This window comes from Pongo pygmaeus, chromosome 13 (genome assembly GCF_028885625.2).
Source record: "Pongo pygmaeus isolate AG05252 chromosome 13, NHGRI_mPonPyg2-v2.0_pri, whole genome shotgun sequence".
NCBI lineage: Eukaryota > Metazoa > Chordata > Mammalia > Primates > Hominidae > Pongo > Pongo pygmaeus.
Window position 1 is genome coordinate 116,585,253 of NC_072386.2, and position 25,243 is coordinate 116,610,495.

The 25,243-nt window shown below is 37.0% G+C and overlaps 1 protein-coding gene across 6 annotated transcripts in view; it reads left to right on the plus strand.

Annotated features, from left to right (window-relative positions):
- PBX3 (PBX homeobox 3) overlaps positions 1–25,243 on the plus strand; it is a 222,793-nt gene that overhangs the window by 166,143 nt on the left and 31,407 nt on the right. For all 6 annotated transcript variants that reach the window (XM_054500706.2, XM_063649934.1, XM_063649931.1 and 3 more), the window contains 3 exons: positions 4,709–4,950; positions 18,667–18,857; positions 24,750–24,885. In XM_054500706.2, coding sequence (XP_054356681.1) covers positions 4,709–4,950; positions 18,667–18,857; positions 24,750–24,885 — 569 coding nt within the window. The remainder of the gene's footprint in view (positions 1–4,708; positions 4,951–18,666; positions 18,858–24,749; positions 24,886–25,243) is intronic.

Here is a 25,243-nt window from a genome sequence, read left to right on the forward strand (position 1 = left end):
TTTTTTCTTTTTCAGTCAGTCCTTACTTAAGGGTCTGCCTTTCCTGGACTTGGCTTCTTAGCCTTCTCTCTAGTCCACCCACTGTTTAACTGAGAACCTTACCCTCCCAACCCCCAATACTTAAGTCTAGTTTAGACAGTGATGCCCTGAGGGTTTTTCAGTGTCTTTCACCACTGTTTCCAAATTATATCCCAGTTTTCACAACCAAAAGTAATTGTTTCAAATGAGATCTCATGACCATGGGGTTTGTGACCTTCATTTCATTTCCAGATGTCCTGCCTCCTATTTTGACTGCATCTTACTTAAGGATTTCAGATAGAAAATTATTTTACCTTTTTTATGTTTGGGGAGAAAAGTAGCAACACATCTGTCTTAATCTTTCTTCTTTATCTATAGTTTTGGGTTACATTTCTCAAACTGTGGCTGACTTGATTTTTAAATGAAGAAAGCACAGAAAATAAAGTAGGTATTTTTACTAATTAGCTTTGTGACTTCTGACCACTATCCTGCATGTTACTTTAAAATAACAAACACTAAAGAAAAGCTATGAAAAATTATAAGAATAACTGAAAATATTAAAATTGTCACATTTCAAAGCAGTCAAGAATTCAGGGCCTGCTGAAAATACTGATCTGGCCTTGTTTTACATGGCACTCTGCTAAAACATTTTTCTCTGAGCTAAGACTGTGGTGTGGTAGTTGAATGAATCAAAAAACAAGTCCATCAGAAAACAAAATTACAGCGACGTCGTAGGCCTAAGCTTATGAATAATTTGGGGCCTAAATTTATGGTATGCTCATTAGGAGAAAAAAAATCAAACAACTCAAGTTTCCATAATAGCTTTTTGTTTCTCAGCAGGTCTGAATAATGTACTCTTTACTAAGTAAAAGTGATGTGATGACAACTTTTATCATTATTATGGATATTATCTGCTTCCCTGATTATGGAAATATTGTAGGGCTAGATCTTAGTTATGTCTAATTCAGGACCATGTGTAGAACATATTTGAAATAGCTATGGTCTGAAGCCATACTCTTCAGTGCTGGATGAACAGAGGTTAGTCATGGTCCAGTGGGCTTGGTCCTTGAAATGAGGGAGCCACAAAGCTTAGTTAGTGCACTGTGTTGTTTGCACCTCATTCACTCAGGTCAAGCCTTCATTGTGTTACAGTGTTCTTCTGTTAGAAAGGCTCCTACTGTACAATCTAGCCAATGCAGATTTCTAATCTGCTTATTTATAATTCAAAAGCTTGCCTATATATTAATGAACCCTTAATGAGCTGTTGAAAATGCCTGAATTACAGTCAGATTATTAAACTCAAACAGCCCCGTAATCATACCATTTGAGTGGGCTTTAGGTACTTTTCACATCTGCAGCTTAGAATTGTGAAGGGTATGCGTTTATTCGGAGAAAGCTTTGTAATAATTTTGACCCGTAATTTATTTATTGCCCTCCAAATGCAGTCGTCTATGCAGATGCTCTCTCCCATTATCTGTGGGGCAGGTGCACAGCATGTTGAAAGACAGCTAATTAGGATTTGCTGAAAGATATGCAAAAACTGTAGGCTTATAACAAAGCCAAGTTCATTGTTAAACAATGTTTTACTGTGTTTGTATGATTTGTCTAAATCTTAGGGATATGGAAATGAATGTTGTGATTATAAGTAGATTGCAAATAGGGTTTGTTTATTTTTTAAACTTTATAATGTTGTGATGACCAAAGAACCTAGATGTAAACCTTTATAAACCTCTGTATGTTTCATTATACATACATTTTGGATTAAAAACAAGTACAATCAAATTTTAAATGATTGTTTCACCATGTTTAATTTGAAGATATCAAGATCTTTTGATGACCACACAGTCTGATTCATTCTGGCCCTTGCAAATTTAGACCCATTAAAATGTTTATAGGTGCCCAGAGGAGTAGGTATTATGACTAAAAGCCAGTGTGACTCTAGAAAGTTAGTAAACTAAGTAATAGTGAGTGGCTAGGTAGGTAGGATGAGGAATAAAATGGTAACTAAATGTTTTTAAGTAAGAAAATAAATAGAAATATTCAAATTGAAAGTAATTTTGGAAACCAGGTATTACTATTTAAAGATCCCATAATCATTACTTTGCTTAATAAAGAAAAGAAACTGATTCACTTTTCAGACTAGTTATGAAAATTCCTTTATTATTGGTAGTCTTCTTCATGTTGCCTATTTGCAAAGTGCTGTAGTACTTTTCATCTAAAGAAATATGAGTTTACCGTCAGGAAATGATTTTTCTGATGAAATTTAATGCACATAATTTATAAAGTAAATACAAAGGATTGCATTAAAACATATTTTCCTGTTCTTGAGGCGAGCACTTAGTGTTGATTTACTGATAATTTTAGAAATAAGAAATTTTTTCATTATAAGAGTAAAATGTTATAGTAGTCGATACTGTATACTTATAATTGTTTTTATTTGTGTCCATGGCTATTGAGCTTATGGATTGCTTCTTATTGGTATGATAATGATGGTTTATATACATATTTATATGTATAATTAGTTTTGTGCCTTTTGCATTTCTTCCTAATGAATTTCCTTCTGTCTCTCTTATGGTGTACTTCCTTGTATGTTAGTCATTGAGCTTCTTCTCTTGTTTGCCATACATGTGCAGGGAAGTGTAATCATTTTGGGTATGGAAGTTAATCTGCTATTAAAGTACTTCACCACATGTCCATAGGGAAAAGATTAATGTGTTTAACTACAAGGGGAAAACTAGAAACCTGGAGGAAACTTGAAGGTAGATTAAAAAAAACACATTTCAGGAGAGGCACCAGTATCTATGTAAATACAAAAATCAACAAACACACAAAACTGTGGGCAAAAATTCAGTTGAAAATGGAGAAACTTGAGAAGTCCTCGAACAAGAATAAAAAATTAAACAGAATTCAAAGTGCAGTGTAAGAGATTGCTCAGTAAGCTCTCATTGCATGCCAAATGCACAAAAAACTTGCTATGTGAACTACAAGCATGTACAGGTCATGAGATTTTAAACATTTAACAAAGTGAATTAAAAGAGAGGAAAATTAAAGATTTAAATTAAAAATGCAAACTTAACCAATACATGGCTGTTCTAGAACTATATTAGGCAGTCCCTTTTACTTATAGAAGAAACAGCAAATACATTTGCCTATTTTTAATTATCAGCAGTCTGTTGATATGCATTTTATGAGTTATCTTTTTGCTCTCCTAAATGAATATATTGTCTTAGTATATTATAGTTTTCAAACCTTATTTGCCTCTGAATAGACAACAGATATAATTTTAAATTATGGTGAGTTAGTTTTATTATCCAGTTGAAATTATTCTGAAGTACAATTTTAAATGAAAGTGACAGCTTTAAAGTGTTTTGGGAAGAAATTAAAGTTGTGCATTTGTGTTAAGGCAACCAAGAGCTCTGTCATGCCATGGATGTAATTCAGGGCATCTAGGAATGAAATCTGTTCTTAAAAGAATTGATGGTAGCTTTAGGTTAGCATATAAAATCAGAGTTGGTGATCGGTTGAGTACTTGGCAGCTTATAGATGTTATGTCATGTAAGTTACACTAGACACAAAGTGTGTACCACTGTGGATAAACAACAACAGGCACAGACTCAAAAGACAGAATCCAAATACAAACAAGCAAGGTGCCAACTTCCTTTTCCCCTCTTCCCCAAGAAGCCTTGTAACTAGTGTAGGGAACCTGTTTTGAAGCAGATTTTTAGAGGTTAATTGGGCTGGGATGTTTTAGATTATGTTACACATTAATGAAAATGCTGATTTTGAGCTGTCGTGACTCCAATGCTTTTTATACCATGATAATTATTTTAAAACTTTGTCTTCTGTGTTGTTGAAAACATTTTGGCAGAAAGCCTATGTGACCTGATTAAACCTATGAATTGTCAGCTGTGATCTATAGTACTCAGAAGAGGTTGCTGACTGGGCATCACTTAGGAAGTTCTTGATATAAAAGCAAAATTAGATTGAGACTACTGTGCCCAGCACTGTATTGCCATGTCAATGGCACATTTTAAATACTGTATTTAGTATCCTCATTTTATAGTTTGCTGGCAATTGCTTAACAATATTCATTTAATAGTATATATATTTAAGTATAGCTAATTGCCTGATAATGTATGTATTCCTCTTCTGAAATCACATGACGGAAAAGCTCATCTAATCTTGTTTATTTTTCAATTTTTGATTACAGCTTGTGAATTAATTATTTTATGGGAATTTTAATTCTGTTTCTCCAACTGTACAGAGAGAGACAGAATAACCACCTTTGGATGAGTTTGTTTTATATCCCTGTAATTATTTTCTTTCTTTCTTAAAACATTCAATTTTTTACCCTCTTCCCATTTTATGCTTAAATTATCTAAATCTGGGAAGCTTGGATGATTAAAATATTCCAGGAAGCCAGGGTTACCTTTTTCTAAGGATCTAATCTGTGGTAAATTGAGGTGGTGGGTGGGTATTTAAAATTCTAGGGTGCATGTAAACATTATCTTAAAAATAATTTTCCTGCTTATTCAAACTTATCGATCAAATGTGAAAAATGAAGTTCTCAGCATGAATTGTAGTACACTGATATTGTTTGATCATTTTCTCGAATAAACAAAATACTCACACTATTTGTCCTCTGTTTCTCGCTTCTTCTCTCTCTGTCTCTCTCTCTCTTTCCTTGAAGGTCTCAGCATCAGAGGAGCCCAGGAGGAGGACCCTCCCGATCCCCAGCTAATGAGACTGGACAATATGCTTTTGGCAGAAGGGGTTTCAGGTCCTGAGAAAGGTGGGGGATCGGCGGCAGCAGCTGCAGCCGCGGCAGCCTCTGGAGGTTCTTCAGATAACTCTATTGAACACTCAGATTACAGAGCCAAATTGACCCAGATCAGACAAATCTATCACACAGAACTGGAGAAATATGAACAGGTCAGCAGCCGCCACTCTCATAGTCCTACACAAACCCTCTGTTGCTCTTCTATTAGACCATGCTAACCAATTCTGAGGGCTGTGAGGGGTAGGTGTTAACACAAATTACAAAATAAATAAGGTCAATGCAAAAATCCAAGTGAATTGTTGGAGTCACGAAATGAAGACCCTTTGAGATTTTGGAGGAGGAGTTCTACCTATTTTATCCCATCTACTCGTTTTAGTTTTATTCATTCTGCACATTCACGTGCCCTTATTACCACACCTGCAGTCATTCTTCCCTCTTACCTCACCACTTAGTGCTCTTCAAAGCTCTGTATAATTAACATTTATGCACTAGCCTTGTTCATAAGCTTTAATCACTTTTGAAGGGAAGCATTGCACAGTGAGCTTTTCCCTCCTATGCTGTGAGCTCCAGAATCCTCCTGGGAATTAATTCTTATGGATTGTGCCAGACTATAGGGAACTTCACCAAGTAAGCAGGTTCCGGCCTGTTTCTCTGAGTATGAGACCTCCCAAGATAATTATGGGTATCCCAGGACACGGAATGCTAGGCAAGGCATTATGTGCTAAATTCCTTATTAGAAAGAGAATATGGGTTAAAAATCCAGTTTTCAGCAATTATATTAACCACACTGAATCTCAGATAACTTTGATTTTAAGTTGCATCTTTATGTAACACCAAGAAAAAATTAATACTGCTAGTTTAACTGTAAAATATTACTGATTATAAAATGCTTTCACATTTCAGAGATGTTAAAATGTGGGGAAAAACAAGAGAGTCTTAGATTTAATGTAATAAAGTAAAATATTGGTGGGTCTTTTTACATATATTTTAGTTGTTAGTTTAATGCTGAAAAGCTGCCAAGTTTGAGGAATTCTCATTTGATAAGATTTGTCATTTGGAAGGTAATTTTAAAAATGTATTATGAAACATTTTATAATACATGTACACAAAAATAATGAGAATAGTATTAGATTGAACCCTATGAAATTGCTAAGTTTTGAGGCCAAAAACAGTTGAATATGGTAATTTCATAGAGTTCAACCCCAAATAAGGAATCAGAATCAGCTAGATACTTTTCACCCAGATAAACAGTTACCAACATTTTGCCGCTCTTATTTTGTGTACCCAGCCCCAATTTGGTAAGAGTATTTTAAAGCAAGTCTTAGACATCCTATAATTTCACCCGTCAGTATTTCACTATGTAGGCAAGTACTTTTTAAAGTCCACACACTTTAGTGTGAAATGGGAGTCCTGGTGAGTTTTGTGTGTGTTTGTGTGTATTTTAAAGACTCTTTTAAAGAGGAGTTTTAAGTTCACAGACCAATTTGAGAGGAAAGAAGAGAGATATCACATATACCTCCTGTCCCCACACATGCGTAGTCTCTCCCATTATCAGCATCCCCCACCAGAGGGGTTCATTTGTTAAAATTGATTAACCTACATTGACACATCATTATCACCCAAAATCCATAGTTTACATTAGGGTTCACTCTTGGTATTGTGTACTCTATGGATTTGGATAAATTTATGATGGCATGTACCCATCATTATTGGATCATGCAGAGTATTTTCACTGCCCTAAAGATCCTCTGTGCTATTCATCCCTCTCTTCTTTTATTCTTTCCTCCCCACTGATACCTGGCAACCCCTGATCAGTTTTAATACTGATTTTTTTTTTCCTCTATGTTCCCTGGATAGTTTCAGTTGTATATATCATTGTTGTTTTTTCACATTGCCTTTTCTAATATTCTGGATACAATGGTATTAAGCAAATGCTGAATCCTATCCCAGAGGTGAGTGTGTTTTGAGGAAGAGTAGAAAAATTTGTATAGCTTTAAGTTAAAAAGTAGTGTAAATTAATATTATAAGATGTTTTCTATTTTTGGAATAGGATTTTCTGGGATCTAAAATTGTATGTCTAGTCTCATTTGTAAGAATAACGTCTGGTGGAAAATGTACAAATAAGAATTTTGGAAAAATATCGTGTGTATGTATGTAAAAATCTCACTTTCTGATTTGACATATGAGTAATTGAGAGTAAACAAAATAAGTCATGGTTGAAAAGGTTGCCCCTGAGCATAAACAGTAGAAAATGACTCTTACTTGTAGTATAATCCTAATTGTATAACTTTATGCTAAAATAACTATACCTACTTACTAGATAAACACTACCAGTCACCTTGCATGGAAAGAGATATAATATTAGAGGCCAAATGGACTGAGTTTTTTGGCTGAGGAATTAAGGTGGTTCCTTACTACCTCTTGCCATGTGTCTCTGCACCTGCCTCCTTACTTTCTCCATACACCCTGGTGGAAGTTGTGTGAAGCTGGTGTCAGTCAATGACAAGGTCCTGAGTCTCACTGTTTTAGAAATATCCCACAAAAATTTCCATGAGATTTTATGTAACGTTAGCCCCAGCTTATACCAGCATCAAATCACCAGGGTTTTTTTGTTGTTGTTTTTGTTTTGTTTTTGGCTTTTAAAATATACATGTATATGCATGTTCCTCATACATTTATCTCTTTTTTTTTGTTTTTTTTTTTTTAATTGAAGATCAAATTGGGAAGCACTGAGTTTAAAAATATATTCATGAATTATTTGTAGATATAATCAGTAGCCTAATAATGATCTAAATATATAGTTCCTTTTTCATTTTAATACTTTCAGATGGAAAAATATAGATATATAAAATCTGTACAGTAAGTACAAATGAATAGATGGGGTATGAAGACTAGTTGGCAGATTCAGCAGAATTTTAATTTACACATTTTCTCCTGTAGGTTTGGAATTGTTTTAGAAGTGATGTAGCAGCATTTAATTCTTTTAAGTTGTCTTTGGGGCTGGCTTTTATAGCTCTTGTGACCGTAGTTCTCCAAAGCTATTAGGATCGGTGCATTTTGACCCAAAACAGTCAACTTTTCCTTTCAGTTCTTTAGGGTACAAGGGCTTTATCTGGATGGTCCTTTCAGAGACATGCTTTGGCGTTACAAGAAGGGCTAAGCAGAGCTAAGAAGGGATAGGATTTCTGAAATAGATAGTATTGTAATTTCCATTTTATAGAGGAGAAAATGAGACTCAGAGAGGGTAAGTGATTTGTCCAATGTCGCACATCTAGTTAGTGTCAGAATCAGATGTTGAAATCAGTTTCTGGAAATATGTCTTCCTTTTTCATTGAATTGTGCTGGTACCCATGTAGAACTGGAAAATAATTCAGGTACATTCTGGTTTTCTCTGATTTTCCCATGTTGGATTACATTTGAAATGGGAATAGAGCAGATGGAAAAACAACTTTTTAACTTTTTTTTTTTTTTAGACAGAATCTCACTCTGTCGCCCAGGCTGGAGTGCAGTGGTGCGATCTCGGCTCACTGCGACCTCCGCTTCCCAGGTTCAAGCAGTTCTCCTGGGATTACAGGCATCTGCCACCACGCCCGTCTATTTTTTTTTTTTTTTTTTTTTTTTGTATTTTTAGTAGAGACGGGGTTTCATCATCTTGGCCAGGCTGGTCTTGAACTCCTGACCTCATGATCCACCTGCCTCGGCCTCCCAAAGTGCTGGGATTACAGATGTGAGCCACCGCGCCTGGCCAAAAACAACTATTTTACACTTTCCAGAAATTATATTTTTCCTCCTAAAAGTGAGCATGGGTACTCTGAGTGACAGAAAGCTTAATAGTAAATAGGAAGAACATATATGTTAAGGCAAAGGCTTCAACAGAAAATTGTGTTGGGTCTTTTAGAAATAAACTACATTAGAATCTTAGAGTTATTTACTCTACTGTTTCACAATGAAGCTGTAATGAAAGTGTATCTGAAGCCTGTTTAGATTTAGATTGCCATAAAATTAACAAACATCACCACTGCAGTAAATTAAAGTACCTTATAAGCACAGCCACGTTTACAAAGCTAAGCAGACAGACTAGAGCTACAGTTTGAGCAAAATTAAATCCAAGCTGCAAGGCTCAGTTTTATATGTATGTTTTAGAGGTGGTATTGTCTTTAAAATCCTGTCGTTTTTCCCTCCAGAAAATTGTTCTTTTATCATATGTCTCTATTACATAGGCTCAGATTTAATGATTCTTGATGATAACCATCTAAAAATTCACTTATAAACTTTTGAAATATTAGGCATGGGATATATGTTAGGGTAAGGTTCTTGAATATTACTGCCACCCAAAAGGAAACAAAACTATTTTATTTTCTTCTTGTTGATTCTGACACCCAGCAGGAATATGATAATTTTCCAAAACTTGCGGCAAACTGTCTTATAGTACTACATCTTGGGTACATTGCCTCGCTTTTTAGCTAAGAGACAAACCTAGTTGCTTCTCTGTCTTATTGTTGATTAGCTACAACTTTTGAAAAATGCCTTTACTGTACCTTGCAAATACTTTCTTATGGTTAAAGGATAACTGTTAGAATAGGTGAGTTCCTAGAACTTAAGCCAAGGTTCCTGGGAAGCCTTGTTTTTAAGAAGTAAAGGCGTTCTATTGAGCTGGTCTTTCTTGGTTCCCCCACCACCCTACCAAAAGGAAATGGACACATTGGTTTTTGCAAGTGAAATTTGACTTCAACATTTGTTCTCAGTTAAAAAGGAAAAGATATATCATGCTCTGTGCAGCTCTCCCACTTTGCTTGTACCAGAAGAAATGCTTGTACGCAGGCAATTCACTCATAATTTACAGCTGCTATAATAGAGATGACATATTGAAAGCTATCTACTATAATTATATTGAAATACATTTTTTGCTGAAGGCAAAAGTGTTGTAAGGGTCCCAACCCTTCCCAAGCATCTGGGAACCTGCTTTCTGAGTTCACAGACGTCATTCGATCTCACCCCAAATCAGGCAAAGCACTGGAACCAAGGAATACACTCAATGTGCTCAGGACCAGTCAGGTAGCGTTTGGCTACCAGAGGACTTACAGATTGCAGGGGGAATGGAGAATGGGTGAAAATTTAAACCACTGTAAAAGCATATCCTTGTGCTTTTTGAGGTCTCTACATTATGTGCTTAGGTTTTCTGGCAAAATAGCTTTTGCTTGTAAAGGATTTTATTTTTATCAGATTAAAAAATGCTGATGTTTTCACATTAGAGATTTTGCAGCCTGTAAACTCCTAATTCCATTTTGCTATTTCTTCTTAATGGTTAAGCAGGACAGACAAAAGGATGCTACCTGATTTCATGTTCCAAAGCAAGGATTTGTCATTCATTGTTCCAAGGGAAGAGTTTTACTTCTTGTTGGCTTTCATGCCTGGCCTTTTCCTTGCCTGGAAGGAGGGTTTGGTTTGTTCCCTTTTTTTCCTTCAAGTTACTAGTTTATTGGCTCTATGTACCAGTTGTATTTATGACCACAAGCTTGATTAATAAAATTAATTGTTTTATTTAATACATTTGAATACTCTTTTTTTTTTTCAACTTCTTTGGAAGCAGTTTTTTAACTTATTCAGGCAGTGAGAAGGCAGAACTGTATTAGATAAAGTATGGACTTGCTTGCAGAGTAATGACATAAAAATAGTATGAATTTTCATTTGTCATCAATAATAACTGTCATTTACTGAGTATTAATTATGCTCCAGACTCTGTGCAAAGAACTTAACATACATTATATAATATAATCCTTACAAAACCCTCATGAGATAGGTCCCTAAACCATGTAATTAGGTAAGAAGTGTTGAGGTACAACAGCTATTTCGTCTTTGTGGCTGTTCCTTAGGCATATTGGTCTCATTCTAGTTGGCTTAGAATCTTTAAATGCAGACTTTTATCCCAAAACATGAAAAATTTGTTGATTTAATAAGCATTCAATAAATACAAAATCTGCTGTATTCGACTAGCGTTAACTTGTGAGGCTGGCGAGACATTTGGAAAATAGTTGCAGTACAAATTTGAGGGGCATTTACTTTTTAAAAGATATTTATTCTTTCTTGTCAAAAGTGGGCTTTAGAATATTATGATCTGTTTACAGTTAGCTTTTCTTGATGGTTACAAAAGACCAATTCAGTTTTTAGATCTGATCACTGATCATTATAAAACTTCCCCCAAAATCAGTGCTTGCCCACTGTCTACTTTGCAGTTTCATTTCCACAATATAAACTTAAAGGCAAAAACGAGGTTGAATCTTGAATCCACAATGAAAAAAGCCCCACCACAAAATAAAGAAAACACTAAAAACTTTAATTTTCTGTGTAAACCAAATATGTACAGATATCGAGGAGACAGTTTTGCCAGCCAAAAATATCATTAAAAAGTTATTGAGAATCCAGATATTTTAAATCCTCAATTATTACTTGGTTTGGATTTTTAAGGAGAAAGGAAAAAATGGGAAAGACAAAGACTCATAATAGAAATTGATTGAAAATGCTTTTAACAGATGAAATCTTCCATGCCTTATGTTAACTGTTATTGCAGTGTGTGTTTTAAACACATAAACAAAAATGCATCCTAGGTAGTTTTCAACAGCTGGATTAAAAGAAAAAGGCTTCTGCGAGTACTTCTAATCAGAAAATTCAAGGCATACTTTTATTTCCCAAATATTGCAATTAACCACAGTATATCTGTATTTATATTACGGACATTAACCAGAAAGCTTGTAACTGACAGTTTCACTTGGAAAACATAAGGCAAGGAAAAATTTCTCCAAATGTCTATTTTAATATATCTTATAGACATGATGTAAGATATGATAAATGTTTGAAGTGAGCATTCTATATTATAAATAGCATCAATGTTCATATGTGGTTGGGTGGCCCTTCCAAACAACTGCAGTCATTTGGTCATTCTTACTGTGTTTATATGTTTAAAAAACATATGCCTTTTAAGGAGCTAGGTGATGAGGCAGTACTGTGCTCTGCTCTGAACCTGGTACAGATGATGCTGAAATGAGGCTGTAATTTACTTTCAGTGGTATAAAGGAAAAAAATCACTTTGCCTAAAGTGTATGCATCTTTCTTAAGGGTGTACCCAGATTTTAATTATCTAAATGTAAATACTTAACGAATTTTACTTAGAGTAATGAGCTAAAGTGCACACTACATAAATGAGATGTTATAATTAATCATGTATGAACTACTGGTTTAAAGAAAAGCTATGTGAATTCTGTGAATGTTGGGCTATTGCCAAATTGCTCATCAGTATTTGCATTCATAGATGGCTTCACTTAATAAGTCGTGAGACAGTCAGCAAATGTTTTGGCAAATTATGAGTTTTTAGATGCAGAAACTTTTTTGCTTTTAACCCTTTTTTCTCATGTAAGTCTTTGGCTGCTCTTTAGAATCCATAGACAAACACTCATTCTGGAGAGGTTAAAACCCAGCTAGACAAAAACTAAGAAAGCTAATATCTCAGGTGTCATTCATATAGAAGTCTTGAATTATTTATTAAGATATATGCCCTGTCATAGATGTGTGTTACCATAATGAGTGAGCTAGGTTTGTCGGAATTAGCAGTGTTACGTGTGCCCATTAGAAATGCTTCCATACTCTGGTACAGCAGTTTTCAAACTTTTCAGTCTTAGGACTTAGACTCTTAACAATTATTGGAGACTTCTGTAAAAGCTTTTGGGTTGGTGGCTTATGTCTATCAATATTTATTATAATAGAAATTAAAACTAGAAAAATTTAAAGTATTTACTAATTATTTTATTTATTTTTTGAGACAGGGTTTTGCTGTGTCGCCCAGGCTGGAGTACAGTGGGGCAAACATGGCTCACTGCAGCCTCGACCTCCTGGGCTCAAGTGATTCTCCTACCTCAGTCTTCTGAGTAGCTGGGACCACAGGTGTGCATCTTTGTACCCAGCTAATTTTTAGTAATTTCCTGTGGAGATGGGGTCTCACTGTTGCCCAGGCTGGTCTTGTACTCCTGGGCTCAAACAATCCTCCTGCCTTGGCCTCTTGAAGGGCTGGGATTACAGGTGTGAACCACTGCACCCAGCCTATTTTGTTTTATTTTAGAGACAAATTCTCACTCTGTCACTCAGGCTAGAGTGTAGTGGTATGATCATAGCTGACTTCAGCCTTGATCTTCTGGGCTCAAGTGATCCTCCTGCCCCAACCCCCCTAGTAGCTGGGACCACAGGTGTGTGCTACCATGCCCGGCTTAATTTTTAAATTTGTTTTATAGAGATGAGATCTTGCTGTGTTGCCCAGGCTGGTCTTGAACTCCTGGGCTCAAGCAGTACTCCTACTTCGCCCCCACAAAGTGCTAGAATTATAGGCATGAGCCACCATGGCCAGCCCTAATTAATTTAAAAATAACAAGCTATTATATGTTAACCTAAATAACTTTTTTTAAAAACAAAAAACCTTAAAATTTAGTGAGAAGAATGGCCTTTTTCATTTTTGCAAACTCACTATGGGCTTGATAGAAGTCAGCTTGAGTCTTGTATCTGCTTCTACAGTCAACTGTTGTCATATGGTTGAAATATATGAAGAGCATTTGACCTCACACAGATATGTCATTGCAAAAGAGAAGACATTAATAGCCTTTTCAGATAATTGTGAATACTATTTTTTGATATTACACCAAAACTTGACAAGTTATAGTTTTGTAAAGGTATGTTGCAATGAGAAGCCTGAAACCATGTCAGTTAACTTTTTGTACTCTGTTTGTTTAAGATCACTGGTCTGGTTTTCACTTTGAATGGCTCTTGTACCTATGTGTGCTTTTGTAACATCATGCGTTGATAATTTGGAAAGTACAGGTTTACTGAATTATGCATATCTTCCAAATTTTGACACATTTCATTATATAATATCAAAATATCATATTTATGGATATCAACTCTGAACTCATCAGAAAGTCTACTGGGAAACTGTTAAGCTTACAATGGTGGATGCAAGTTTTTCAAAATTCTGATTTTCACTTGAAAACTCAAATTTTTTAATTGGCATAATTCTGTCAGCTGTTTTCCTTGGCATGGAAGGCTTACTTGTTTCATTTCTGAGAGAACATCTGCCAAATACCCAACTCCATATAATCATAGTTTATCATATTTGTTTTCAAGTAAAAATGATCCATGAAAAAAGTGACTTCTGCTCATTACTTAACCATAAAAGTGCTGTTTCTCAAGACAGTCCTCCTTCAATGTGCAAATACAAGTGCTTTTTTGTGTGCTTCCCGTTTGACACATGCAACATTAAAGACATACTCAAAGGTTGATATGTAATAAGATGAATAATTTATATTGCTTCATCAAGGACATCCCTAAGTCAAATGGGCTTTTATTGTGTTTGTGTGAATGTATGGTGGTGAAAAATTTTAAAATGTATCAAAGATTACCTAGCATAGTGTTTCCCAAAGAGTTTTTCCTAGCACATTGGTCCACAAGATGCCGTAGAGCTGTGCTGTCGAATATGGCAACCACTAGCCACGTGTATCTAATGAGCACTTGAAGTGTGACTAGTCTGAATTGAGATGTGCTGTCAATGTAAAATACACACTAGATTTCAAAGAGTACAAAAAAAAAGAAATACCTCATTAACAGTTTTTTTTCTTTCTTTCTTTCTTAATTTTCTTTCTTTTCTTTCTCTCACTCTGTCACCCAGGCTGGATGCAGTGGCACAATCTCAGCTCACTGCAGCCTCTGCTTCCTGGGCTCAAGTGATCCTCCTACCTCAGCCTCCCAAGTAGCTGGGACCACAGGCGTGCCACCATGTCCAGCTAATTTTTTATATTTTTGGTAGAGACGGAGTTTCGCCATGTTGTCCAGGCCAGGATATTTTTTATATATTGGGTTAAATGAAACATATTGTTGATTAATTTCACCTAATTCTTTGTATTTTATTTTTTAATATGGCTACTGAGAATTTAAAAATTTAATATGTGGCTCACAATATATTTCTATTGGACAGTATTACTCTAGAGAGAAATTTTGTGGCCAAATTTATTTGGGAAAAAGTTGGATATGCTATTTCTCCTTGACGATTTATTACAAATATTGGGATAAGAATACTGAAGAGTCTTACCCACAAAAAATTTTTAAGATTTTGGTTAACCCAGCAATTCCCAAACATATCATATTGTTGGACCATTAGTTAACATTCTATGGAACTAGCTGTAGATCTATAGAATTTGTTAATCCCAGTTTGGGAATAGTTCTAGTTCAATTATCTTTGTTTACTGATGAGAAAACTGAAGAGTGGAGTTGGTCACATTACATAACTTGGAAATTATATAAACATCTCCTTAGGGAAAGTTCAAGGAAAAGATATATACATATATTTATTGGTAGGGTGACCACTTGTTTTTAATTTGGCATAAAATCGTTTAAATTGATAATATAGGCCAGGTATGGTGGCTCATGCCTGTAATCCCAGCACTTTGGGAGGCCAAGGTGGGTGGATCACTTGAGGTCAGGAGTTCGAGACCAGCCTGGCCAATGTGGTAAAACCTTGTCTCTACTAAAATACAAAAATTAGCTGGGCGCGTGGCATACGCCTGTAATCCCAGCTACTCGGAAGGCTGAGGCACAGGAATCACTCAAACTCAGAAGGCGGAGGTTGCAGTGAACCAAGATCGTGCCACTGCACTCCAGCCTGGGCAGCAGAATGAAACTGTCTCAAAATAATAGGCCAGGTGCTATTTATTACAGGCTCACGCCTATAATCCCAGCACTTTGGGAGGCTGAGGCAGGTAGATCACTTGAGGTCAGGAGTTCGAGACCAGCCTGACCAACATGGTGAAACCCCATCTCTACTAAAAATACAAAAAAAATTACCCGGGCATGGTGGCACACGCCTGTAATCCCAGCTACTTGGGAGGCTGAGGCAGGAGAATCGCTTGAACTTGGGAGGCAGAGATTGCAGTGAGGCAAGATCATGCCATTGCACCACAGCCTGGGTAACAAGAGCTAAACTCTTGTCTCAAAAAAAAAAAAAAATAATAAGATAAAATAAATTGATAATATAGTGGGGAAGATCTTAAATTTATTTTTTTAAATCTTGGTTTCTGCCTTCAACTTCTGGTTTTAGTCTACAACATTGCTTAATGTTTTACTGTGTCATATCCTAGGACAATGATTATTAACCCTTTAAAATTATAGACTGAGAATCTGAAAAGAAAACAAAAACTTCACAGATTCTGTCATCAGAATTATTAATATGCATACAACTTGTGTAGGATTTCAGGAGGTCATTGACCTTCTAAACCTATCTATTGACTGCAGATTAAGAATTCTTCTCTTATGATTCAGGGATAATGAATTTATGGCTATTAACCAACATAACTCTCACTCTTGAATTGTAGTATTAAAAGGCCCACCAATCTGTAGATGTTTATTAGGTATGTATATTGCATAATTCTACACTGAAGGATCCCATAAGTATAATATAGTGTCGCCACTGACAAGGAATTTAATATTTCTTATGGCTTAAAACATATTTTTGAAAAAACTTTACATAAGACTCATTTTACCTTACCTTAGAAATATTTATGGAAACCTCTGTAAAAGTTTAGAGTAAGTGAAGTACACAGGGTACAGGAAAGGTTAGTCCTCTAATGAGCAGTTAGAAAAACTGTCATGTGCTATATGTGAGCAATGTTCGGAATATCTCTAGGGAAGTGGACATTATTATAACTTCCAAATGCTTCTTGCATTGATCAGTGATTGTTCTGTCTGCTCACTCTATCAGGGACACCCGTGCCGTAGATGCAGAATTTCCCATCCTACATTTTTAAGAAAAATGCCAGAAGAGACTCTTTTTCTTCAGGAGTATAAACTGATGCTTTATTTACCAGGGCAGTACTGGATTTCAGTGTAGGCCCAGTTATACAGATTTATAAATCAAAGAGAATATAGATGAAGTTGGATGCAGTGGCACACACCTGTAATCCTAGCAGCTCAGGAGGCTGAGGTGGGAGGATCTCTTTAGGCCAAGAGTTTGAGACAAGTCTGGGCAACATAGCAAGACCCTGACTCTAAAAAAGATTTAAAAATTAGCTGGGGGCCAGGCGCGGTGGCTCACGCCTGTAATCCTAGCACTTTGGGAGGCTGAGGCGGGTGGATTGTCTGAACTCAGGAGTTTGAGATCAGCCTGGGCAACATGGTGAAACCCCATCTCTATTAAAATACAAAAGAAATTAGCCAGGCATGGCGGTGTGTGCCTGTAGTCCCAGCTACTCGGGAGGCTGAGGCAGGAGAATTGCTTGAACTCGGGAGGCGGAGGCTGCAGTGAGCCGAGATCACACTACTGCACTCCAGCACTCATCCTGGGCGACAGAGCGAGACTCTTTCTCTACCAAAAAAAAATAAATAAATAATAAATACATAAAAATTAGCTGGGTATGGTGGCACATGCCTGTTGTCACAGCTACTTGGGACGCTGAGATGGGAGGATTGCTTGAGCCCAGGGGCTTGAGGCTTCAATGAACTATGATCATACCACTGCACTCCAGCCTGGGTGACAGAGTGAGACTCTGAATATTAGGGGAAACAAGTGTGTGTGTGTGTGTGTGTGTGTGTGTGTGTGTGTGTGTATGTCTGAGGATTGTTTTTTTTTTTGTTTGTTTGGTTTTTTTGAGACAGAATCTTGGAATCTCTCTCTGTCACCCAGGCTGGAGTGAGTGCAGTGGCGTGATCTCGGTTCACTGCAAGCTCCATCTCCTGGCTTCACGCCATTCTTCTGCCTCAGCCTCCCGAGTAGCTGGGACTACAGAAGCCCACCACCACGGTGGGCTAATTTTTTGTATTTTAGTAGGGATGAGGTTTCACCGTGTTAGCCAGGATGGTCTCGATTTCCTGACCTCGTGATCCGCCCTCCTCGGCCTCCCAACATGCTGCTGGGATTATGGGCATGAGCCACCGTGCCCAGCCTGAGGATTGTTAACTAAAAAGTTTGAGACCCAAATCTGATCCTTATTTTCTGTTGGACATCCCTTGAAGAGTTAAGCTGCTTTACAGAGATGGCTTATATCCACTAAAGGCCTGCACTACAGCTAAATTATTATAGGTCACTGGAATGCTTGGCATGCAAGGCCCTTTATGTGCTAATTCAAACCTGAATCCTTTTGCTTCTTTACATATTATCTGTATTCCTATTTGCCATTCTCTGAACTTGCAACATACTGTTATTTCTAGTACCTGGAATTCCTCCTGACTTCCATCTTTATCCACCTTTCAAAGATGCTACCTATTCTTTAAAGCTCAATCCATGAAGCCTACAGATGAGAATATTCCTTCCTTGGAAGTTAATATCTTCCTGTTAGTCTTTGCACTGAATTAGTTTTTTATGTATTTTTTCTCACCAAAGGCCAGGCCTGCATCTTGCTCATTTCTGTGTTCCTTACAGCACTGGCAAGAGTTTGAACTTTGTAGTTGTTCAGTAAGCATTTGTTGATTAAATGTAAAACTCCAGAGAAAATAGGTGGTACTTAGTATTACCAATTAACATATATTTTTACTTGTATATTGGAATTGGTAGGGAGCATCCTCGGATGGGAAAACATCATTTTGGAACTGGACAGGGGTGGGTGGGAAGAGTAATTGAATGCTGTCTCCCTTGCACGTCTGACCACGCACAGTTTCAGAATTCTTGCTGCTTTAACTACTACTACTAGCGTTTTACAAGTGTCTTAGTTTTCATTTTACCCTACACACTGTATAATGCTATTGGTGATTGCAAATGAGGTGTAAATTCAGATGAGTGAATGTCTTCGTGTGATAGTATAAAATATCAGTTTCCAAAGGAGTGATTTTTTTTTTCCCCACTGCAGGCATGTAATGAATTTACTACACATGTGATGAACCTTCTCCGAGAACAGAGTAGAACACGTCCCATTTCTCCAAAAGAGATTGAAAGAATGGTGGGCATCATCCATCGAAAATTTAGTTCCATTCAGATGCAGCTCAAACAAAGCACTTGTGAAGCAGTTATGATTTTAAGATCAAGGTTCCTTGATGCCAGGTATGTGAAGCCATAAATCTGTTGCATGGCTTTCCCCTGTCTTTCACTCCTTGTATATTATTTTCTGTAAAACTGACCAGTTGGTCTTAGATTCTTTTGGCCATATGAGTCTTTTGTACAATGGACAGGTAATTCAACTCATGGTTCCTGTGCTGTCAAGCTTTCCTGTCTGGGAATGGTAATGTGGGTTAACTGCCAGTTTAGTGACTCAGGAAATTAATAGGATTAGTGTCTCTGCTAATGACTTTAGGAATATGTAGCCTTTCCATTCTGATGCTAAAAGGTATTTTTAAGGATAGTTTTTGCATATAACTATTTTAACAAGGAGTATTTTCTAAGAATTTCTTAATGTTACACTGCTTGTGCATAGTATGGGAAAATACTTGGAGATATTGATACTCCTAAGAAGGAAGTGGCATTTCAGTTAATAGCAGTTACCACAAAACTCCAGAATCTGTATTTCCAAATCAAGAAAGAAAGCCTATCATTTTTCCTGTAAGGATGAAAATTTCCCTTTATCTGAAGCTTTCCCCAAGTTTCACAGGAGTTAGGTAATATATTGTATATGGTAATAAATTGTCTGTGGTGACCTACTGAGTGACAGAACAGAATTGTCAACGTCCAGTGTACGCTGCCTCTGTAGGGATGCCTTTTGGGGTATTGCTAAAGCTTATGATCAATCTGCAGCTTTGGAAAAGAGTTTCTATTTTGTTTTTCTTTCTTCTCCCATGGAGTCTGACAGAGGTGATAATTATCATCCAAATCTCACAATATTAAAGGAAATAACTAAGATAGCTTCTCAACTGGAAAACAAAGTGTGTGGAGCATTTTCAGTGCTTTTCATTTTAGCTCTTTATTTTTGTCTCAGTTCCTGCCCATCCTCTTGTACATGGGCTAGCACAGTACCCACTAGTCTCCCTGTTTCCAGCCCCACTGCCCTCCAGCCCTCCTCCGTATCCCTTGTCTGTTTCTATAACACCACCGTGCTACCATGATAACATCACCGTGCTACCATGATAACATCACCGTGCTACCATGATAACATCACCGTGCTACCATGATAACATCACCGTGCTACCATGATAACATCACCGTGCTACCATGATAACATCACCGTGCTACCATGATAACATCACCGTGCTACCATGATAACACCACCGTGCTACCATGATAACATCACCGTGCTACCATGATGACTTTGCTTGAAAACCACGGTAGCTTTCCAATGCTGGATATATGCATACTTCACATATACACTCCTTAACCTGACATTTAAGGCCTGTCCGTGTCTGCATTACTTCTTTGTTGTTGTGAAGATTTTATTATTCTTTTTTCTATTTAAAAAATGCCAAGCTCACTATGGAAAGTTTGGAAAATATATGGAATAAAAGGATGAAGGATAAAAGTTAACCTCATTTTTATTACCTAAAGTAAAAATCACTATAAATGTTTTACAATATTCTCTCTCTTTTTGTTTGTTTGGGGGCTTTTTAAAAGAAATATTTCTGTGATGGGTCAATATGCATAGTTTGGTCTGCTTTTTAAAAAATTTACCATGAATACATAAACATTTTCATGTAGTATAAGCTCTAATTATAAATAGCATTTTAACAACTGAAGTTACCAAATGGATATAAAATAAATAATGTCCTTAGCATTCCCTTATTTTTGAGCATTTAATTTGTCTCCATTAATTTTTCTTTTTCTTTTTTTTTGAGAGAAGGTCTCATTCTGTCACCCAGGCTGGAGTGCAGTAAATGATGCTATCATGGCTCACTGCAGCCTCGACCTCCCAAGCTCAAGTGATCTTCCTGCTTCTGCCTCCCGAGTAGCTGGGAGGCATTTGCCGCCATGCTCAGATAATTTTTGTATTTTTTGTAGAGATGGTGTTTCACCATATTGCCCAGCCTGGTCTGGAACTCCTGAACTCAAGCTATCCTGCCTCCCAAAGTGCTGGGATTATAGGCAGGAGCCACCAAGCCCAGCCAACTATTAATTTTCATATAATTTCTTCCTTTCTTCCTTCCTTCCACAAATATTTATTGGTACTGAGGATATATTGGTAAGCAAGACAGGTTAATATGCTTGCCCCAATTGAGCTTATATTCTACTTGAGGAAACAGACAGTAAACAGCTGAACAAATATACCATAACACTCTATTTAATAATGTAATGAAATATAATAGGGTGATAAGTGGTATGCAGAAAAATAAAGCAAGTCAAGGGGAGAGAAAATGGAGAGGGTACTATTTTAGATAGATTTTTATTCAAACTAACATTTTAATGAAAATCTTCATTGATTGAACCTTTTTGGTCTTTAGGATTATTTCCTAAGGATCAATTCTTAGAAATGGAATTATTAGATCAGAGTTTGAACATTTTCAGTGTTCTTATTTATATATCACTGAATTGCTCTTTCCTGTGTTTCTTCCAAAAATGAAATGCTTCGTGGAATTATGTTTCTACTGCTTAGAATTCCTTCTTTTCCTAAGTCTAATCACTTACTTCCCTGGCTCCCACAACAAACTGTCTCTCTAAGCTGGTTACCAGGAATGAGTCATCATCTGTGAGGGTATCTGGAATGCAGCCCGGCATGGGACCAGTGCTTGTACTTGTTGGATCTACTAAGATCTTGCTCATCGTTCCGGGTCTGGTCTAAATGCTCACTTTTCAGAAAATCCACCTTAATCACCCCACTGGACTAGCCCTTCCTTCCCTTGAACACTTATACTATGTTTACACAACTATTCAGACCGAACGTCATGTAGGCTCCCTTTTCTTGTAGTTTTTCATGAACATTTCTTCTCTCCCTTAGTAAGCCACAGTGTCATTGAAAGCAGCAGCCAAGACTTACACATTTGCATTCCCCACAATTCTAGCAAATGACTTACATGTTAGAGGCTACCAAAAATAATTTATTGATTGGCCAGATGAATGAATAATTCCACTTAATACTTTGTAACAGCTCAAGTCAGGGTTAGAGAGGTAGCATCAGAAGACAAAAAACATTTTAAAATTATTTGCCAAATTCGAGCATTTTAATAAAAAGCATTATGTAACAAAGATAGTAAAACATGTCTGATAGAAAGAAATATTTTCTAACATAATTGCTATCCTTATTTCTGCTGATACTTTCCCATTCTTGTCAACATGCATGCTTATTTTTTAAATAACTGCATTCATAATGTATACACCTAAATGATATATTTTTCTTCCATGAAGAGAAAGTATATTAACAGCCTAAAGTGAGCAGGGCCAGAATGAGAGAGTGGCAGAGCTTGGAGCAGAGTCTCTTCTCCCATAGAGATTGCTGTTAGTAATGTTGTGATGCTGATGGAACACAGGCCTGGACTGGTGTGCCACTGCATGCTGGCCTGAGGCATAGCCATTTAGAGTGTGGTGAACCCTGGGGGAGTGAAACTGAGGGGAAATGCTTAATGGGCATTTTCTACAGGATGTTTTCTAAAAAATAAATAACGTATAAGACCAAGTTCTCTCCTGTGCCTTCAAGTGAATGCAAATACTGAGCTTTGGTTCCATCTATTCTTGTAGTGCCTCCCAGCAAGCCCTCTGCACTGAAAAGGCAAGGGGCTCTGCTCTAGGCAAACATGCTCAGTCAGATATATGATTCCCTTGCTCACTCTGACTTCCCATGCTCATGTTTGCTTCATAATTGGACAAGACGACGAAGCATGCACCAATGCAAAACATTTAAGAATAAATTTGTGTAGGTCTGTCTCCTCTTCCTGTAGAAGTGCTGTAGCTTGGACACAGCCAGAATGTCCGGTGAGCTATTCTGTTTGTTCTCTGAGGTGTTTTGATGTTTGTTAAAAACCACCCCTGGGCAAAAGTGATGTGAGCCAAACTTCTCTTTGCTTTTCTAGATGTATTTCTTTTTGATCCTCCTTTCACGCGTCCCTGTTTCCCAAAGAAATGCACTTGTGTCATCTATTCCCATCTGCCCTGGGCCTTGCTCCTGGGCTCATGTTTTATACTAGGAGTCACAGACTCACATGCTTACATATAGTGGAATTGAGTGGAGTGGCTGGATCAGGGATACAGGGAGGGACAAGGAGGGTTGGAGCAGGCAGATGCATATCTAAGGGGGCAGCTATCACTCAGCTTTAGCCTAGAGCTGCCTTCTGAGAACGTGGGCCCAGTATGGTTGGCATCCCAATTTTTCATAAGAAGTCAGAAACCTAGATTTTTATGAGCAGGTAATTACTGTGCGGTCTCAACAAATAATGTCTATGGGCCAGATAATGCCCATAAATTTGACATTTTCAGTATCTAGTCTAGTCCTGACCCATGCACTTACTCATCAGAGTGTACCTCTTCAATGTGCTCTCACCTCGGGACCTTGTCTTTCTTTTCAAGCAACACATGACTCCTGCAAAAATGCTAACTGTTCTTCTTTTTGGTGTATTTGTCTTCATTCCATTCCTTCCCTGTCTTCCCTTACCACCTTCCCATCCAGTTCATCATCAAATCCTGTTGATTTTAATCCCCAAATAGATCTTGAATCTCATCTTCATCCTCTAGAAAACAATAGTTTAACCCTCCTAAAATTATTGAAATTAAGACATTTCAGGACTAAAACCTGAGTTGTTTTGATCAGACCTAGATTTCTTGCTCCCTTGACTCTCCTTTAATGTTGAAATGTAGATCACATACTTAACCTGCCATGTGAGTGACACCATTTTGACTAGAAGAATCTCATAGAGTGCATACCTATACAACAGCCTACTGACTCTGTGTTTTCTGACTGTGGGATATCACAATTGAGAAGAATTAAGATTATTTGGAAAAAAGTATTGAGAAAATTATCTGGGGAAGGTATTTTCTAATTACTAGAGTACTTAATTGAAAGTGAATTCTGACAAATGATAATTTTCAGGCTGGAATTCTTTAAAATCTTAATAAGAAAACCCAAATATAAATGACATCTTTGCTACTTGAAATATGTTGTTAATAAATGCTTGATCTTTTGAAAGTCTGTTACCCCTTCCCAACAAAAACAAAAGAAAAATTTTTGTTCTCTCCTCTTTGCCTAGTGAAGGAAATCATACCTCAGTCCATGAAGTTGCTTAAGCAGAAAAACCTAGAAATCCTTTCCGATGTATTTTTTTTTCCTAAACTTCCTTCTCTATCTCCCTCACTCACTGCTCCCATTCAATACATCATCAGGTCCTATTGCTTTTGCCTTTCAAGTAGATCTTGAATCTTATTTTCATTGCTCTCACCTTGTGCCAAGTTACTATCATCTTCATTTTGACCAGTGCAATCATCTAAAATGGGCTTTGCAGTTCCTTTCATGCCCTTCTCCACCTATTCTCAGCAGTCAGAATGATCTTTTAAAAACATGAAACTTAAAACCTTTAATAGTTTCCTATTGCACTCAGCATAAAATCCAAAAATTCTTACAGCTCCACTGAGCTTCTATAATCTGCCTCCTGCCCATCCTTCTAGATTCATCTCACACATTCCCTGTCTTTTACAGTGCCCCAACCTGCTCTAACCCTTTAGACAAGATATTTCTGTTTCAGAACTCTTCCTCTGCCCAGTCCTCTTCCCTGTAAGCTCTCTGATAGACCTTGTTTGTTTTCACTGGATCTTCATTGAATATCTAAAATATTAGGTCTTCAAAGAATGAAGCACAATTAATTGTGCTTCATAGTCTGGTATTTTTCTCAGTGATCCTACATCTTAAAAGGAGTTGGATAATGCTTTGGAGGATGTCTAGAACATAACTTATAATATCACAAAAATAAATTAGACCTTAAGGATGTTTAAAAAGAGAAATCTACTTTTTTGGTATCATCCTAATTAACCCATCCTTCTTAGGTTAATGCTGATTGTAACTGCAATTATTTTCTTTCACTCTTGTCATAGACGGAAAAGGCGTAACTTCAGTAAACAGGCCACAGAAATCTTGAATGAATATTTTTACTCACACCTCAGCAACCCCTACCCCAGTGAAGAAGCCAAAGAGGAGCTGGCCAAGAAATGCAGCATCACAGTGTCACAGGTGAGAAAGGACCCATGGGTCTGTCTTGTTCCCTGTGGAGACAGGAATCCCATTCCTTCCTCAGGGCATTATTATCAAATTTCATATCCAAATGTTCTATCATCAAAAAAGATATAAGGAAAATGTAGATATTTCCACAGTGTTAGGCAAGATTTTAAACCTTAGATAATTTTTAAAGACTGTAAGTGGTGAGGAATCAAGACCACCACCACCCCCATTCCCCAGTGTAAATCTTCTCTAGAGAGGACATAAACATGCCATGGGGAGAGACGCAGTTTACACTTAAGTGACTCTCCAGTAAATGACATGTATTGCTGGTTTCCCTGATTTAGATGACTGACCTAAGCTTCTACCACCA